At 36.4% G+C, this 18,389-nt stretch overlaps 11 protein-coding genes across 11 annotated transcripts; 5 read left to right on the top strand and 6 right to left on the bottom strand.

The window, feature by feature from the left end:
• Positions 1-117: 117 nt before the first annotated feature.
• On the bottom strand, positions 118-1,365 carry C9374_006633 (uncharacterized protein; the record flags this gene model as incomplete). The annotated part of the gene is made up of 1 exon (XM_044696515.1): positions 118-1,365. The coding sequence occupies one exon, from the start codon at positions 1,363-1,365 to the stop codon at positions 118-120; it is 1,248 nt and encodes a 415-aa protein (XP_044546778.1).
• A 216-nt stretch (positions 1,366-1,581) lies between these two features.
• C9374_006632 (uncharacterized protein) lies at positions 1,582-2,323 on the bottom strand (the record flags this gene model as incomplete). Its single annotated transcript, XM_044696514.1, has 3 exons — positions 1,582-1,773; positions 1,885-2,078; positions 2,170-2,323. The coding sequence occupies 3 exons, from the start codon at positions 2,321-2,323 to the stop codon at positions 1,582-1,584; spliced, it is 540 nt and encodes a 179-aa protein (XP_044546777.1).
• Positions 2,324-2,558: 235 nt separating this feature from the next.
• C9374_006631 (uncharacterized protein) lies at positions 2,559-2,927 on the top strand (the record flags this gene model as incomplete). The annotated part of the gene is made up of 1 exon (XM_044696513.1): positions 2,559-2,927. The coding sequence occupies one exon, from the start codon at positions 2,559-2,561 to the stop codon at positions 2,925-2,927; it is 369 nt and encodes a 122-aa protein (XP_044546776.1).
• A 457-nt stretch (positions 2,928-3,384) lies between these two features.
• C9374_006630 (uncharacterized protein) lies at positions 3,385-4,743 on the top strand (the record flags this gene model as incomplete). The annotated part of the gene is made up of 1 exon (XM_044696512.1): positions 3,385-4,743. One exon carries the CDS (start codon positions 3,385-3,387, stop codon positions 4,741-4,743), a length of 1,359 nt encoding a protein of 452 aa, XP_044546775.1.
• Positions 4,744-4,990: 247 nt separating this feature from the next.
• On the top strand, positions 4,991-8,725 carry C9374_006629 (uncharacterized protein; the record flags this gene model as incomplete). Its single annotated transcript, XM_044696510.1, has 4 exons — positions 4,991-5,368; positions 5,583-5,798; positions 5,942-6,197; positions 6,285-8,725. The coding sequence occupies 4 exons, from the start codon at positions 4,991-4,993 to the stop codon at positions 8,723-8,725; spliced, it is 3,291 nt and encodes a 1,096-aa protein (XP_044546774.1).
• Positions 8,726-8,811: 86 nt separating this feature from the next.
• Positions 8,812-10,647, bottom strand: C9374_006628 (uncharacterized protein; the record flags this gene model as incomplete). Its single annotated transcript, XM_044696509.1, has 1 exon — positions 8,812-10,647. One exon carries the CDS (start codon positions 10,645-10,647, stop codon positions 8,812-8,814), a length of 1,836 nt encoding a protein of 611 aa, XP_044546773.1.
• A 192-nt stretch (positions 10,648-10,839) lies between these two features.
• Positions 10,840-11,741, top strand: C9374_006627 (uncharacterized protein; the record flags this gene model as incomplete). Its single annotated transcript, XM_044696508.1, has 2 exons — positions 10,840-11,430; positions 11,541-11,741. 2 exons carry the CDS (start codon positions 10,840-10,842, stop codon positions 11,739-11,741), a joined length of 792 nt encoding a protein of 263 aa, XP_044546772.1.
• Positions 11,742-11,936: 195 nt separating this feature from the next.
• Positions 11,937-12,548, bottom strand: C9374_006626 (uncharacterized protein; the record flags this gene model as incomplete). Its single annotated transcript, XM_044696507.1, has 1 exon — positions 11,937-12,548. The coding sequence occupies one exon, from the start codon at positions 12,546-12,548 to the stop codon at positions 11,937-11,939; it is 612 nt and encodes a 203-aa protein (XP_044546771.1).
• A 396-nt stretch (positions 12,549-12,944) lies between these two features.
• On the top strand, positions 12,945-15,515 carry C9374_006625 (uncharacterized protein; the record flags this gene model as incomplete). Its single annotated transcript, XM_044696506.1, has 1 exon — positions 12,945-15,515. One exon carries the CDS (start codon positions 12,945-12,947, stop codon positions 15,513-15,515), a length of 2,571 nt encoding a protein of 856 aa, XP_044546770.1.
• A 141-nt stretch (positions 15,516-15,656) lies between these two features.
• C9374_006624 (uncharacterized protein) lies at positions 15,657-16,589 on the bottom strand (the record flags this gene model as incomplete). Its single annotated transcript, XM_044696505.1, has 1 exon — positions 15,657-16,589. The coding sequence occupies one exon, from the start codon at positions 16,587-16,589 to the stop codon at positions 15,657-15,659; it is 933 nt and encodes a 310-aa protein (XP_044546769.1).
• A 557-nt stretch (positions 16,590-17,146) lies between these two features.
• On the bottom strand, positions 17,147-18,307 carry C9374_006623 (uncharacterized protein; the record flags this gene model as incomplete). The annotated part of the gene is made up of 1 exon (XM_044696504.1): positions 17,147-18,307. One exon carries the CDS (start codon positions 18,305-18,307, stop codon positions 17,147-17,149), a length of 1,161 nt encoding a protein of 386 aa, XP_044546768.1.
• Positions 18,308-18,389: the final 82 nt, after the last annotated feature.

The following is an 18,389-nucleotide window of genomic DNA, read 5'->3' as shown; positions in this document are numbered from 1 at the left end:
ACAATTTATAATAGACCAGCAACGGAATTTATTTATCAAGACTTCATGCCCAATGGTGAAATTGTTGTACAGAGCTACTCATAACCTATGACCTTGCTAGGTTATACTCGACAATTTTTAAAGGAATAAGTGGCCCGGTATTGAATTGAGTGTGAACTTTACATGTAGCGCATGTTGTTTGATCCAATGAGCGAGATTTTCAAGTTTCACCTTTTCAACAGCTGATCGTTTTCTTTTTTCCAAATATTCATCAATCTTTGTTGCAATTGTCACAAAATCTGAAATGGTTTTTTCCTGTCTGATGACTGAGCTGATAATAAATTGAATTCGATTTTTTCGAATTTGTGTTTTTTGTGTCCACTTATCGCAGAAAACTCGAAAATTAGTTTCCACAATGTTTGATAATTCAGAATATATAGATTCGAAATAATAGAGTCCAAGTGTATGAAACACGTTTTGCAAATAGGGATAGAGCTTAGGATGTTTCGTAATCGCTTTCCATAAATTGTTGGAAGTTTGTACGCTGCCGTGTGAATCAAATGCAATATATTCCTTAATTTCCTTTGTGGAAAATTGAAAATTAAGAGGCGACAATGAGAATAGTTGATATGTTTCCATCATGTATAAGACCGAGTCAATATCCATCTTACGAGTATCAATGAGCGGTTCATTTCCAATGAATACTGTGTTGATGGTTATGCAATTCTGCACCAAATTTGGTTTCACCATGACAAAATCGTTCTGAACTTGAGCACAATCAAGGAACAAAAATCTCTCAATATTCTTTCCAATGTAATTGCAAACTTTTGGTATTTGAAATCCATACTTTTTTCCATAATGGGTATATAAAACAACCTCTCTGATCTTAAATTTCGGAACTTCTTTTAAAAGTTGAGGTAGAGTGTCATTTGGGTCGTACACTCCAGGCATGGGATAGAAGAGCCTTTCCAAGATGTATATTTGTGGTTGAGAGGTTGGAGGTGGGGGAATTGTAGTAGTCGTAATATTTAATTGATGATTCATTTGATGATCAATTTCGTTCATTTCTTCATCTTCCTCTCCGGGTTCAATATCTTGAAATTGTAGATGGCTTCCATTCTTAACAAGATATAATTTATATAAAAATCCATTGAGAGGCCTTTGATTTTCAAACGGATATTCCACCACTTGAATCATTTTCATGCATTCATGAATGTAATCATAAAACCACTTGTTCACCAACACTAAATTCATGAATTGGTCTTGCACATCAAGAAATGCCAGAGCTACCGTAAAGATATCATAGATTGCGTTTTCATGTTTTTTCCATCTCCGAGCCAGTCGTTGTGCTCTCCTTTCGAGTATGGCAGAAGCAGTTCTTTGCATTATTTTTGATCATTATTCAATGCTTGTACAAAAAGAACAAGCAAGAGTGAAGCTAATCAATGTTTTTTCAAAAAGAACAAGCGAACAAGATCGTAGACGAACAAGGGTGATTCATTTTGATTTTAATGAACTCGAGGTCAGACAAGGCATCGTAAAGATCATGTATTTATGATGTTAAAATTTAGTATTTATAAAACAGCCAGTTGTTTCTATTAATTAATGGTGTGACAATGAGGACGAAGCATGTTCCTGTTCAGCATTGTCGTCAGCTTGACAAACATTCATTTCCACGTTGAACTTTTCTCCGAACAGAATGACCATTTTGCCTTCACTGGTGGCTTTTAATTTGACAAAGTAATAAAATTCCAAATCTGATCCTCCCAAAATATCTGATGTAGATTCCGCGTCCTTCGATGTTTAAATTCAAAAAGAAATATATTAAATAATTATTATTCGCAATATCATAATCATGACGACCGCCTATTCGTCCAAAATATTCCAATTAAAAGTGAAACAAACTTTTGAAAGAATTTCCGAGCTCAATATTTCACAACATATAGAGTATGCCTTTAACGTTTCAATACTGTCTATATTTGGGTTTAAAAAATCAGAAACAGTTGTACTGTACTTGTTACTCTTGTGTTTTTGTCGTGGCTCTTTGATTTCATGCATGTGTTCCTTATTATGATTGAATTTTCTGGAAGAATAATAAACTATTTTTCATGATCAAAAATTAATAATGAAAAATAATCATCAATATTGAAACGATTAATTTTTAAATATCTCTTCCGCTCCTCTACTCACCATCAAATTCCTCTCCGAGTGTTTTAATTAAACTAATTTGCTTGATATTAGATCGTGCATCTACGTCTCCAAGAAAGATTGCATTCTTTTTTCGTTTCTCCAATTCTTGATTACTTTTTGAGAGCGTCGAGCTCACAGAACGAGAGCTAAACATTTTTTTTTAAATTTCAATTCATTTCGAAATAGAAAGAATCATGTTCTGAAGTTCATCACTGACAAAGGTACTTGTTTGACAAGGTCAAATTATGCTGGTTGCTAGCAACAGTTCGTCTCCACGCCTAAAATTTCGTAAATCGGTCAAAAATTGATTAATCGAAAACTGTAAATCGAAACATGTGAACGATCTCAAATGTCACCTGCAAAAACCCTCAGACTCAGTTCACAAAAAAATGCATAACAACCCATTCATCAACTGGTCTCTCTTCCTTTGCCTCTTCTTATTCACCCTTTTCACACATTCGGTCCAATGTGTCGACATCCTTCCTCCTCATCGACGTCCTTTTCCTACAGCTTCCATCGTAGCTGCAAGTATTGCCGGAGGCATTGTTTTCGCTGGAATGGCTCTTGCTTGTTTATTGGCCCTTCCGAGAGTGTTGTTATTCATCCGAGCTCGATTATTGACCGATGAAGAAGAAGAGGAAGAAGCTGCTGGAGGTCAAGGTAATAATGAGGATGGAAATCATCATGAAGGACAAAAGAATGAAATTGAAATGAAATCTCAACATGGAGCGAATACGAGTGTAGTGACTGGAAATTAATCTAATTGAAATTGGAAATGTGGAAATATTAAAGGATTGGTGTGTGTGACAAGGATTTCCAATGTGTCAAAATGACTGACAAGATCACATTTGTATTTTTATATACTCTTGGCAATAAAACTAACTTCATGATTGAACATGATCTAAAGAGCTTTCAAATCTAAGACAATTGTGGTTATTCTTGAAGAATATGAAATTCAAATTGTTGACTGTTACTTTCTTGTGATTCTTTCAGCAAGGCTGAACTTAGTTTTGTAAAGCGATTGGTTGCCGCTCAAAGTGGTCAACCATGAATGGCGCCTTTTCTTTCCGTTACACCACACGAATCCACAAATATTTGAAAGCTGCCACTTGTCAATTCACACAACCAACAAAAAAAATAATTACACTTCTCATTATAAGAAGCTTGTAAATCCCCGTTTCATCAACAACAATTCAAACAATCCAAATTCACAAAATGAGAGAAATCATCTCCTTGCACATTGGTCAAGCCGGTATCCAAGTCGGTGAACAAGTCTGGTCCCTCATGTGTGCCGAACACGGAATCAATCACGATGGCACTCGTGTTGCCAATTCATCCTTGAGTAACCACGACTGCTCTGTTCTCTTCAACGAAGCCTCCAGTGGAAAACTCGTTCCAAGAAGTTTGATGGTCGATTTGGAACCATCAGTGATTGACTCTGTTCGCAATTCTTCCTTCAAACAATTGTACAATCCTGCTCAACTCGTTTCTGGAAAGGAAGATTGTTCTAACAACTTTGCTAGAGGTCACTACACTGTTGGTAAAGACATGTTGGATGTTACCATTGATCGATTGAGAAAGATTGCTGACAGCTGTACCTCTTTGCAAGGTTTTCAAATTTTCCACTCTGTTGGAGGTGGTACTGGTTCTGGTTTTGCTTCCTTGCTCGTTGAGAGATTGAGTGTTGAATTTCCTAAAAAGACCAAACTCTCTTACACCATTTATCCTTCACCTCAATTATCCACTTCTGTGGTTGAACCTTACAATTCTGTTCTCTCAACTCATTCATTGTTAGAGAATAATGACATTTCTGTCGTTTTGGACAATCAAGCAATTTATGATATTTGCAAACAACGTTTAAAGATTGAGAGAGCCAACTATCGAAATTTGAATCATGTCATTTCTCAAACTGTCTCAGCCTTGAGTTGTTCTTTACGTTTCTCTGGATCTCTCAATGTTGACATGAATGAGTATCATACCAATTTGGTTCCATATCCAAGAATTCACTTCATGTTGTCTTCATTGGCTCCAATGATTTCTCGTCAAGAACATCATTACTATGAAAATACTGTTGGAGAATTGACTTCAAGTGTCTTTGAAGTGGACAACATGATGGCCAAATGTGATCCTCGAAGTGGTAAATATATTGCCAGTTGCTTGATGTATCGTGGAGATGTAGTCAATAAGGAAGTCACTGATGCTGTCAAGAATGTAAGAAATAAGGCTGGAATTCAATTTGTCGATTGGAGTCCATGTGCCTTCAAGATTGGTGTCAATTCACAAAAACCAACAGCTTTGGAAGATTCATGCTTGGCTCAAGTCGATCGTTCATGTGCCATGGTTTCTAACAACACTGCCATCTCTCAAGTCTTTGCTCGTATGAATGACAAGTTTGATTTGTTGTTTGCAAAGAGAGCGTATGTGCATCACTTTGTTTCCGAAGGAATGGAAGAAGGTGAATTCAATGAAGCACGTGAAGATTTGGCTGCTTTGGAAAAGGATTATCAAGAATTGAATAAGGATAGTGTGGATGAAGATTCCATGTTGGATGAAGGTGAAGAATTGAATCAATAAGTGGTTTAGTGTCAAAGAAAATCATCATCATGACGAGAGAGTTTTGAAAGATTTGATGAAGAATCTAATCTTTTCAAAATAATAACAACTCCTCAATAATAAACGATATTTATGCTCAACATTTAATGAAATTTATGATGAACACTCTGGATTATTGCCAAAGGTTCAGTACATCGTGATCGAATTCAGTCCTGTCGTTTTAGGGATTATCTTGTCCAGTATCATGATCATCATCGCTTTGAAAAAAATGGAATTGGAGAATATCAGCATTGCTGCCGAGTTGAGTTCATCGGATCCAACCAAACAAACCAATGCCTTGTTGATTCTTCATAGATTGTATACGGCTGGAAAGGATATTCAGAATTATGTTTCTACAGTGATTAATGCTGTATTGGTCAAATCATCGGATCCGTTGGTCAAGAAATTGTGTTATCAATTGATCAAAGGCTGTGCTATTACGAGTAGGCACGATTGGAATTTTGTCATGAAGGTGATTGTGGATGATATGACGAATTCTTCAGCAAATCCGGATTTATGTGTTTGGGCTTTTAGAACTGTTGTTGGCCTATGTGGTATTGGAACACAACTTCAAGAGTTTTTTGTTAAAAATCGTAGACAAGTTGAAGTATGTAGTTGTTACTTTTTGGTGTTGTTGAAGAAATGATGATGATTTATTGTGCTCCGTGTTTGGGGTGATATATATATCAAAATTTAATTATTAATTGACGGATGATGACAAACATTGAAATTTAAATGATTACTGGATATAATGAACAATGTCGACCATATCACTATCATTATTATTATGGTTATTATCGTGATGAATATACCATCTCTAGGAATGTCTTTTCAAGTACGGATATGATCTTGTCAGAATCGCTGCTCTTCACTTCATCAAATGTTTAGCCATATCACTGAGGCAGTCAGAAACTCTCCGATCCACAGCATTCCAACAAAATACTAGCGAATCTTCAACAGCTAAATATTTTGCAGACTGGGTTGTTCGTTCCATAAAGGATGACAATCAAGAAATTGCATTTGTTGGTTTTGAAATTGTACGTAATTTATGTGTGTTAAAAATCACATGAATTAACGATTGGGTAATAACGTTCATGTGAATGTATGAATCATTTTAATCATGATGATCTATTTACTTCTATTGTTTAATTTTCCATGATAAAATCATGTTTTGCTATAGTTGAGAGAGTTTATTTGTGGTGATTGTGCACGTCACCTTCATAGTGAGACTTTACCAATTTCTGTCACAAAAGAAAGCATGCAATGGATTTCTGCAATGAAACCCTACTATCACACATTGCTATCCAGACTGAAATGTATGGATGTTAGACGAAGATATCCTGCTTTAAGACCTTTAACCTATATTTCACTCTATTTACAAGACGAGCTATCTCATCAAGCACAGAGAGATAACAATGCTTTAACATTTGAAAGTGGTAGGTTGAACTGATTACAGAGTGAATCTAAATGTTTTCTATGAACTTGTACGACATGAAAATTTTTAACATTTTAACACTTTGCAGTTCTCATTAGCACAACGAACGTATTAAGACCCATGCTTCAAAGCGTGGAGTGTGCTACTGTTCTTGAAACTGCTCATTGTATCTTATTGACAGCCATAGATAGCTCCATGCCAAGCGATCTCACTGCTTGCACAAATAATTTAATCGATGACGCCATAACTGCCTATTTAGGATTGTTGTATAGAGAAGAGTCATCATTCTTCTACGATGATTTAATGAAAGACATTTGCTCAGTGCTTAACACAGTGAGAGACAAATATACTGTGTCAGTGAGATTAGTTGAACATATTATGAAAGTTGGAGATGCAGTGAACAGAATGTACATTCTTTCGAGTATTGTCAGAACACTAATTCAGTGTAGCATTAACACACGAACAAAACAACACTTTTTAAAATTAACTGATCAACTGAATGAGCCAGTAGAGATTGATCTATTTCTAAAGGAGGGATTCATTGCCAAGCTAATTACTGTTCCGGACTCCTCATTCGAAGAGCTCATTAGAAACGAGCTGTTGTTCTGTATTTGCAGAGAATATCTCTCACAAAAACCATACACACCAAGCAATAATTCAGAGCCAAAGAGCTCTGAAGCTGCTATTGATTATTCTCTCATTCACGCCTGGCTAGATGTTGGAATTGGCATTTCAGAATTTGGAATGAGTTCATTTACTTGGAAATTTTCATCAGGTTTGACTGCGGCAATTTCTGAATTTTCATTAATATTGACAGATTTATGTGGAGAATCCTACATGTCATTCAACACCAATGAAGATCAGAGAAAGAAAATTCAAAAAATACTCAACAAATGCTTGGATATTATTTTGAAGATGAAAACAGAGTTTGCAGAGGTAATTTCCATGTGTATTTTGAGCAATTTTGTTGAATTACAAAAACAAGCTGCCGGCAGAGAAAGTGGCGATTTGGTATTTGACCATACCAGATTCATGATTTCCTCTACATTGAAAAGTTCGGGAGGGGCCTCTAGCAAGGAAAAAATTGAAACATTGCTTTACTGTCTTTTGAGTGTATGTCTCAGATTCACACCAAAGCTCAGAGACACCTATGAATACTTGCGAGCCTTGTTGGAAAAGCAACAAGACACTAGAGATGACATTTCAGACTTACTCAGAAAGACTCTCCTCCGAGTGGACTATGCCATGAAATATAACATTACCAAAGAGACAGCCTCTGCTTCTGACATTGAGCTCATCTATGGTAAAGTGTTCAACAAGGACCATCCAATATTCAAGTCCTATTTTTCTGAGGATGATGAGAAATTGTTAACTGCATACATTGAAGGTATTCAACAACTCAATACTATCACAGCAAATTTGCACGAACAAGATTTATACCAATTGAAGAAGGGCAAACAGCTAATGACTGCAACATCTACGAATACTAAGATTCGTCAAACTAATACTGAAGCAAAATTCCACTCTCTCGTAATCTCTCAACCAAGTGACCCTATTTGTGTCACAGCCTCATATTCGGTCATTCCTGAATCCTATACTGCTTTCCTTCATGTCAAGATACATAATACATCTCCATGTGATATTTTCCAAACATCTGTGGAGGTTGGCCTGGAAGGCCCACTCACCCTATTTGAAAAGACCCAACAAGCAACAAACAATGTTGGTGATTTGGCTGTTAATCAATCTTATGAATTCGATTTGGAGTTCACAATGACAGAATTTGGTCATTATTGTTTCAATATTATTGTAAAATGTACACATTTAAAGTCTTCAGGAGGAATTGACTTGCTCGATGAAGGAAACAAACAAGAAGGACTTGTGACGATCAGATGCACTCCTTTCAAGATCAAAATGTCCCATGTTCTTTCAAGACCAATTAATTTACTTCATCAAGATTTCTTGACGCTTTGGGAGAATTTTGAGTCGTCGTTCCATTTGAAGATGGTCATTCCAAAAGTTGAGGGAACTGGCAAGGAAAAATCAACAATTCTAAAAGCAAAGGAATTTATCACAAACATGATGTCTGGTTTACATTTCTCAGAAATTCCCCAACTCGAAGAAGCAACCAAGTTAAAACAAGATGGATCCATGTGGCAACTATGTTTTGCAGCAAGATCCATGTTCAAGGATTATATTCTATTGGTTGTGTTTGGATATGAGCACCATGATGGAGAACATTTCTTGTGTGACTTCCAGTTTAAGACGAGCTCTGAACCAGTATATAGCTGCCTTCATGCTGACAAATCTCCATGGTTCCAAGAAATCGTCTATAACAATTCTCATGTCTATGACGAGAGAAGGGTATTTGTGGTGGATCCAGAGTCTTATGACAAGTCATTCTTTGACATTACCAATCAATTTGTGTTTGATAAGGTTCGAGTGAATGTGATGAAGAAATATAATTTGAATTCAGCGAAATTGAATGTTCTATTCCTGAAACGATGGAAGGAAAGTACATGCATTGAATAGATCTATAATTGTAAGCTCTTGCAATATTTACATTAAAATTCTATTTATTTAACATTTTGGGATTGAACTTATATCTTGCATACTTGTTAGATTTCTTGGATAGTGGTGTGAGGAAACAATTTTTCAAAGAGCATTGAGGAACAAGTTGCAATTTTCGAAGAGGGTAAACATAATTCAGTCAAATTAGTCATGCTTCTTGCGAGAGGAACAATGGACTTGTTAATGCTCCACAAATTTTCATTTCCTGAAAGAGACAACCGTTGCAAATAATGCAACTTACTGAGTGCTTGTAGGGACGAGTCAATACTGCATGAAACTGCATCATCACTGGACAATACATTAAGGTCTACCTCTAAATCGGTCAAATTGGGACAGTACTTGACAATATTCTCAAGAACTTGTGACATTCCAGAACCTGCTCGAATAGATAGTTTCTGAAGGGAGTGACCGGTATGTGCCAACAACTCGCACATGGATTCATCTGAGAATGGACGTGACATTGAGGATTGTGCTAACGTGAAATGTTTCAAGTTGGAAAGAGAATATTTGGCGAACGGTATATTGTCGCTCAGAGGTACACAGATTGACTCTAATTGTTTACAATTATTGGCAAAAAACTTGAAACCGCTCGAGTCAACATTGTATCCAGGTACGTCAATTGAAACAAATTTCAATTTTTCACCGACTGTTGAATCCGAATACTTGTTGAACAACTCGTTCAGTAATTTAGAAGCTTTCGCTTTTTGAAGGCTCTGAACGGAGAGAAATTCGAGATTAGGCAGAAATTTTAAAGCTTCAATAACGCCCTCAGATATTGGGTCCATTTCTACAACTTGAAGATCCACTTTTTTCAAGTGGGACAACTTCTCCAACATTTTCATCACCGAGTTATCTACCGATGAATCACATCTGGAGTCTTCTATTTGGTTACATCGAATGCTCAGCGTGTCTAAGGTCGTGATTTGAGAAATTATTTTCATCATACAACTTGTCAGAACATTCATGTTGACAAGGACGAGCTCGGTTAACATTGTAAGGTTTGTCAAATGAGAAAGGTGGTTTTCAATGGTAGCCGTGCTCGGGAGAGAATACATGAATGCCTTCAAATTGCTCAGTCTGGCACTGTTGAGGAATGGCAATTCTGTGACATGCATGCAATTAAGCAAATTTAACTTTTCAAGTTTTGGACCATGTTCAAAGGCACATAAATTTTGCAGACCTTTGTGGGTGACGGAGGTGTGCATCAAATGCAATTGTTTTAGTGTGGATAGTGTTCGAATGCAGAGAACAGAGTCGTCTCCAATGGAAGTAAAGCTGAGATCTAGAGCCTGTAAGCAACCACCAATGGTGCTTGTTGACTGTTGGAACAAGTATTTGATTCCCAAATCGCTTACATAACGGTTAATACTCAGATTGAGTTCCTTAATTTTGGAAAGTTTTGACAAGGCCTTCAAATGTTCGTCTGTCAAGTTACATCCACTCAAATTCAATTTTTCAAGATTTTCAAGACTTGCCAAACTTTGAAGCGGGCTTGTTTCTGTGGAGGATGTTAAATTAGAACACATGGGAAGTGACAATTCCGTGATGTTTGGACATGATTTTACAATTCTTCGGAGCACGTCAACAGTAATTAATTTTGTATTCTTTTGCTCCCAAAAGCTACAATCGACTCGAAAGCTTTTCAATGTGTTTCCATGACGCAACAGCAAATTGGGCAAAATTATATGTTCGAACTTGGTCTGGATATGCTTTGAATTTTCCAAGACAAAGGCCTCAACATGAGAATTATCTTTCCATCTTTTGCAAACCAATTCCGATTGTCTACATTGTTCTTCCAATGATAAATAGCTCAACACTCGACTCAAAATGGTGCTCCCAATGCTCGATTCAAACAAATCATTCCACTCCATAAGTGATGACATTTTTTTTGTATTTTGAAAATTTGTAAACACAAAAAGGCGCCATGAAGTCAAGATGGTGCCACGATGAGAACGATTCACTCATTGATGAACTCGAGAATTAACCTTTCATTGCATGGTCTTAGCATTAACCTCTCTCCAATTATTAGCCTTCTTTTCTTATTAGAAAAACTCTTTAAAAAATTTGAAGAAAAAATGGCCAAAAAGAAACAAGGAGAAGCTTCATCATCATCAACAACCTCTCCGAGCACATTTCAAAACAAACCGAAATTTAAAACACTCAAAGAACAAATTAAACAGCAAAAGATAACACAGAAATTGAATAAATCATCATCACAAGCAACAAGTAGCACCGGAAGTGGGTCATCGGGTAAGAAGAGCACTTCATCACCATCCTTGAATAAGAACAACTCGATTCAAATTCCAATTTTAGAAATATCAGACAAAAATTCATCTTCGGAAGAGGAGCAAGTTGAAAATATTGATGAAAATATTAGGCTAGATTTATCACTACAATGCGGCTCAAAAAGTGAATATGAATTTGTTTGTAAAACTTGTGGTGGAGAACATGATGAGGAGAGATGTTCGAACAATTATTGTCCTAATTGCTTGGAAAAGCACAAGTTGGACAGTTGTCCTCATACTAAGGCAGGTGCTAACGTTTGTGAATGGTGCAATAAGAAGGGACATACACAAACCAAGTGCCCAATGAAACAGTATATCATTTCTAGAGATGACATTCCAGAAAATGTGGTTTGTTTTGTATGCGGAGAAAAGGGACACTTGGTATGTTATAATGTAGTGAATTCAATATTGAGTTTACAATCTGCAATATTGTCCAAATGGTGATCATTCGTGGAACATTTGAATTATTGTGCATTTAAAACTTTCATCAGAATTGCTCCCAATCATACAAGTCTTTTTCAAACAAGAAATATTGTTTCAATTGTGGGCAGCAAGGTCATTCTGGACTTGATTGTGAAGATATCAAATTTGATGATATTCTTTCAACATGCTTGAAAGATCAGAATTATTACATGAGTTCGTCTGACGGTTTTCTTGCCAAACGTATGGTAGAAAAATACAAGTACAATTAATGAGAATTAGGTCACAGTTGAAAAAGAAAGTTGAATTCTCATGTCCAAGACGCGTTACAATTCCAGAATGAATGAAACGACATTGAATGTGCATCAATACTATGTGGAATTTGCATCGTTTGATGACTTTCAATAAAACAAGTCTATAAGATTAGGAACGATGACCTCTTTATTCTTGCCCTTCTCATTCCTCTATTAATTTGGATTTGTGAAAGCAACTAATTTTCTAAAAGCACATTCCTGAGGACAAGCAGTACATGGACAACTCATCACATTAGAAATGAATTGTTCCATGCTTTGAGGTTGTTGCTTCTTTGAAATTCCATTTCGACTAATTTGAGCAGCATACTCAATCAAGTGCTCTTTCATGCTCAAAGCAATGACATTCTCTTGAGTTTGAGACTTCATCAGTTCCAAAGCATCCAACACTGGAACGGTCTTTTCTTCAATCGCTTTGGACAAGACTCTTCTCATGGTTGCATGCGTTGGACATTCCTTAGCTGAGCATGTCCAATCCACATGATCGATCAATGAAGAAAGGTGAGAAAATACTTCACCATGTTGATTTGAGACTCTTTCAAGTTGAAGTAATACATCACAACATGGTAAACAAGCAGTACATGGAAGATTCTTCAATGTGGTATTTCCTTTGGAATGATTGTGGATTAATTTGGCAAGAGCTGGAGCCATCAAGGATGAAGTCAAGGTGTCTGAATCGTCATTGCACATGGGAGGACCACAAGCAGCGTGAATGAAGGCAATGTTGTGTAAGAGGAGACACACAATGGTCACAAGGATGAGTTTCATGAGTGCGGAAAGTTGTGGAACAATTTTTTTTTGGATGATTCTCCGCAAAATTTTTAACTGTTAACGATTGGTTGAAAAGCTTGACGACTTGATGTTCCAACTAGGAGTTGGTCAGGAGTTGATTCATTACAATTGTAAAAACACAAGGTCAAGAATCACATGATATCCTATTAATTATTAAAATATTTTGAAGCTTTTTGAACATCAAAAATCTCTTCCGACCAAAAAAACTGCAAATAAATAAAATCACTTTGTAAATTGTCTTTACGAAATTAAAAGTGACGCACAAGGGCGTCAGACGAAACCAACAAACTTTGTAAAGAAAGGTGCTAAGAATACGGTTGTAAACTGATGATATTCTTGCAAAACGAAGAAAAAAATACCCCAACATCAACCATGGCAAGAATTAAGCGCGGCTTCTCGTTCAGAAAGAGCAAGAGAAAGTTTCCCGATTCTGGTTCATCTTCGGACGTGCTAGATATTGAAGCAAAGAAGAGAAAACAAGTTTCGGATCTCATTAAAGAAGCTCTCAATGATGCCAAGAACGGACGAGATCCAGATTACAGTAACATATCCACTGAAGTTCAAGAATGGATTGTACAAGACCGTAACAGAAGAGAAAATGATAATCATCCATCATCAAATAATTTTGAAATGGATGCTATAGCGTTATCGTTACTTCGTTCATTGCCTCGGGATTTACTTTATGATATTATTGACTTTATTCCCACATTTTCTACTAGGTATTGTCTAAGAGCGTCTTTTGATAACATCAAACACAATTCAACATCATCAGGAGTATCTCCAGAGGATATCATGTCCAACCTTTGTGATCCTTTGCATCCAAAGGAATTGAACAAGAGACGTGCGTTTGATTGTGCCATGATTAGAGACAGTAGTTTTATTACATTCCACAAGATGCGTTTGATTTGCAGAGAATACGCTGTACGTATGAAGCACAAACTCTTTTCCTTTGAAAGCATTGACATGTCCACGATCGATTTGGATGATTTTGAGATTGCAAAATACTTTTTTGCTTTTATCAAGAGTCAGTCGCAATATTTTGCAAATAAGGACCATTCTGACAATGACCCTCTCATGTATCAGTGTGTATCGACCATTGATTCTCTTGTAGACCAAGAATCAGAGAGTGAGGAAACAAGCTCACAGAAAGACGACGAACCTGTGTTGCAAAATGGCAATGTGGACTCTAAAATGGATGTCAGTAGTGATGACGCAACAGTTGTGGAAACCTCATCTGCCAACAATGGTGAGGATACTACCTCTGCAGCAACAGCATCATCTTCAAGTGAGGCTGGTAATAATTCGAATGAAATGAGAGAAAAAATTGTGTCAAACCTCCAGAATATGGCATTCCTTCATCCATTGAGTTGTCATTCGATGAGAGGTCTCTACATTCGAAGTGCTCCCATTGAGTTATCATCCACAGCAGAAATGTTTGATCATCAAGATGTGAAAACTCCCAAAGTGAAAGAAACTGTTCAATTCATTGGAACCAACAAACATTTGAAATCCCTAGCTCTTTTCGTTCGAGATGCTTCAACAGTGCAAGTCATTCTTCAATGTTGCTCTGAGTTGACTTCTTTGACATTTTTTGACGTCTCTCCCGATCTCAGTGACTTGTCAGCAGGTGTTGAGGATAATGAAGCTGGGACATCCCAAAAAGAAGCATCCATTACTTATCCTTCTTTGAAAACATTGACTTTGGACATTATCAACGAGGATGTTTACAGCTTTATAGATAATTTTACATATATTCTTGAACTGTTTCCAAATCTTACACACATTGTTGTTAACAATGCAAATGCTGACTCTGCAGATTACATTGACGAGATTGAAGCACCTGAAAAAAAGAACGCCTCGTTTTATGTGAATGGTACCAAGGTTCGTGATTGCAATCTTCCAACGAGAGGAAGAAACAAGGCACCACAAGAACGTGTCATTGTTTACTTTACAACTCTTGCTAATGCGAACCCTCAACATTTAGCGGAAAGATTGTTGAAATCTGCACTCAACGACATACCTAATACCATCACAGAAGTTTTTAATTTAGTATACTTTGATGAGGTTGCACGATTGAAACCGTTTATGGATTGTCTTTTCAGAGATGGATGTTTCCCAATTGAGCAAGTTGATTTGACGTACTATGAATATGAACAAAAGCACTACTCACAAATTCGAGAATATCTGGTTTATCTAGCAAATACCTATCAGAATGGAAGATTTGCCAACTCTTTTTCTACATCGAGTGTTTCAGATGCTTTACGTCTCGGCTTGAAAGTAGAAAATTGGGACGAAATCTTGTTTAGATTACCTCACGACAATTTGGTTGACGTGTTGGATCATGTTAGATCACAATATGGAAATGACGAGAAATTTGCAAAATTGATACGTGCAGTAATTTTGAAACATTTGAAAGAGGTGAATTATGAAGCCTCATGCTCTATTTTATTGAATACTCTCAAGTATTTGAGTGAACATACAGAACTAGCTAAAGGAATTTTTGAGCCTGTCAAGTGTCTTTTCGTGAAGAAAGATCTCGAAAAAGTCACCACTGAGAAAACCATGCACATTCCATTCATTTATTACATTCTTCCATTTTCTGATTATTTGGTACAGACTTGCATTTTGAATTTTATATCTCCTGAACAATTGCTCTACCAAAATGAAAATGGTGACACAGGTCTTCATTGCTTTGCAGCAGCGTCATCAGATTTGTTTTTAGAACAAGTACTTGCAAAACAACCAAAGCTTGCACAGGTTGTAAACAAACAAAACAGAGGAATTGCTTTCATGTTTGAAAATGATAGTGCAGTCTTGTTCCGATTAGCCAAGAGCTACCATGCAGATCTGCTCCAAGAAGATGTTTTAGGAAATCATCCATGTGAGGGCACTGAAGAATTGTTAAGTCAGGTGAAATTGGCGCTCTCGATTAAGCAATTGTGAACATTGTAAGTCATGGTCTTATAGGAGCACACACAGTAAATGATTAACCCTTTGAATTTTTTCAGTTACTACTCACACACATTATTTATTTACACAGGCTTCTTGGTTGAAAATGAATTAAATATATAAAAGTTGCAACTGTTAAAAGTTGGAAGCATGTTCTTTCAAAAAGTCATCCAACTTTCTTGATTCCTTTCCAGTAATTAATTTATAATCTCCAGCAATGATTGCAGAACGTCTCTCCACACGATACGTTTGCATCAATTTGACAAAATAAAATCGATAAAACTCTGGCAAAAAGGTCAAGGCATTATAAAATCCAGCATCATCGACGTAGACGACTTTCACTGGATGATTGGCTACCGTAGAGATTCGTTGAACCACTTCATCCCAACTCAATGCTTCAGGTCCAGTCAACTCGTAGCTTCGTCCAGAATGTTTTTCAGGATTTTCTGTCAAAATGGTTGCTGCAGCTTCTCCAATATCTCGAGTGTCAATGAATGAAATTCTATATTCGAACGGTTCAGCTCGAGGACGATACAACACACCCTCGTTCTTGATTCCGTTTGCTTCAGCCAATAAATTTTGCATAAAGTTGTTGGGTCTCAATACCGTGAAATGCACCTGAGGAGCATGTTCGTTTAAATAGTCTTCCAAACGATTCTCAATTTGGCCATGCAATCGTTGTAAATCTCCCAGAGGACGACTCGCATCTGCATTCAAGACACTCAATTTCAAGACTTGTCTCAACGTTAGAGCACTTTGTTGAAGGACTTTTTTCACGAGATTTAATTCTTGTGCCACTTGTTTGGGATTATTGGGAACAAGAATGAACAAACGTTCCACATTTTGGAAGGCACTCGTATCTACTACTGATGTGTCTAGATTTTGAGTCACATCTCCAGCTACATATTCCACTTGATTGCCAAAGAGTGATTTTGCATTTTCAACATGACGAACCAAAATTCGAATTCGGGCCTTGCGTTCTAATAGGCTCTGAACCAATTCTGTGCCCACTTTTCCACTTCCTCCAATGACCAGAATGACCGGTGGTTGTGCAGCAGTACTGCTCATTTTGTTTCTTGTGAATGTTGGTGTGGTTGGTTTTACTCATTGTTGCACACAATTTTGAATCAATACACAAAAAAGTGCATGTAACACTTGTGGAAGACCAAAAATAAGTGAACGCTTTACAATTGTTTCTGATGAATAAGGAACACTCTATTTGAAATTAATATGGATTTTACATTTCTGTTGGAATTTCAATGACTTGAGTGTTGCTTTCATGATTGAATTTTATTCACTTTTCTTTCCTAAAAAGTTAAATTTAATGGAGGAAGAGTTTCTTATAAATCTCTTTGACTGTGGAAGCACCAAGGTGTTCTTTTGCTTCTTCAAATGATACCAGTAAATCGCGTCAAAAAACTGTTGGACTGGAATTTCAAAGAAATATTTCTAGTCGTCTTTGTTTCAAGGTCAAATCTGTTGGTATTCATTCATTTATGAAACGTTTTACTTTCAGCTTTCCAAAGGTTTTTCTTCTGCTGTCTGAATTGTCAGTGTTTCAGTCCAGCATCATTTTCATCACAGGCATCAAGATGAAAATTTGAAATATTAACTTACACAAGTGTTCAATATCTAAATGATTTTAATTTTTGAAGATACTCTGATATATGGCTTGCTTTGTGATTAGTAATGCTATTAGCCAATAATGTCAACTCGGTAAGGTTTGAAAAATTCTGACTATTAAATAATTCACTGTTGGTAATTCCATTTCCAACCAAATCAAGATGGGTCAATAACGAAGGTGATGCGAAATGGTTGCTGTTTGAAAGTGCTTGCAATCCTTCATCTTGGATCGAATTGAAACTCAAGCTCAAGTATTTGATTTGTTTCAATACAGGAGAATTTGCAATGGCTCGTGCTCCTTCACAGGTCATGCTGATTCGACACATCACGAGTTTGGTGAGATTTGGCCAATTATTAGAATTGTTATGGCACAGTAATAGATTCACGCCTTGATCTTTCAAGTTGTTAAAACTGACATCTAATTCTGTGAGTTGTGAAAATATTGAACTGCAACGAAATTTTTCAATTGATAATGAACTAATACTGTTTCCACTCAAGTCTAATGCGACAAGTTTTGTTAACGTTGTACCTGCACTCAACTGGGAAAGGCCTTCATCTGAAATATTGTTGTTACTAATATTTAAGCAAGTTAGATTCTGTAATCTTTCACAATTTGCCAAATGTTTACAAGCATTCCAATCTAAAAAGTTTTCTCTAATGTTCAATAAAGTCAGTTGTGGAAAGTATTCAAAAGGATTAAAATTCATTGGGTCAATTTTGGTAAATGTTCCATTCTCTACTACCTCAACTGGAATCATTTTGAATCGTTTTTGATCACCATTAATTTCAAAATAATTTCTAGATTGATTGGTTTCATAGTAGGGCAAGTAATACAATCCACTGAATGTCAAATCTTTCACTCCGACAAAGCTCTTACGTAAACAAGTTTTTACCAATGAAGTAATACATGCTTGAAGCACACGTTTTGATTCATCCTCATACATATAATGGTTTAAAGTGATATGTAATTTAATAAAGAGCAAATCATGAATAATGATATCGTTCCATTCACGACAGACAAGTCTTCCGATACCAAACAACCACTTTCCTCCCATGAATTGAAATATTTGATCACTCCAAATTTCATACGGAATTTGTTGAAATAACGTTGTGGAAAGAGAGGCCAATGTTGTTTTTCTTCCACACCACCCGGTTTGCGACATTTTTTTTTGTAAAGATTTTACTTTTTTTTCATTGGTAGTTTCGAAATATTGTGTTTCAACAAATAACTATGGAACCATCTCA

The sequence above is a fragment of the Naegleria lovaniensis genome, assembly GCF_003324165.1.
Source record: "Naegleria lovaniensis strain ATCC 30569 chromosome Unknown tig028, whole genome shotgun sequence".
Taxonomy (NCBI): domain Eukaryota; phylum Heterolobosea; class Eutetramitea; order Acrasida; family Naegleriidae; genus Naegleria; species Naegleria lovaniensis.
Note: the sequence above shows the minus strand (reverse complement) of the source record. Positions and strands in the feature narration are given on the sequence as shown.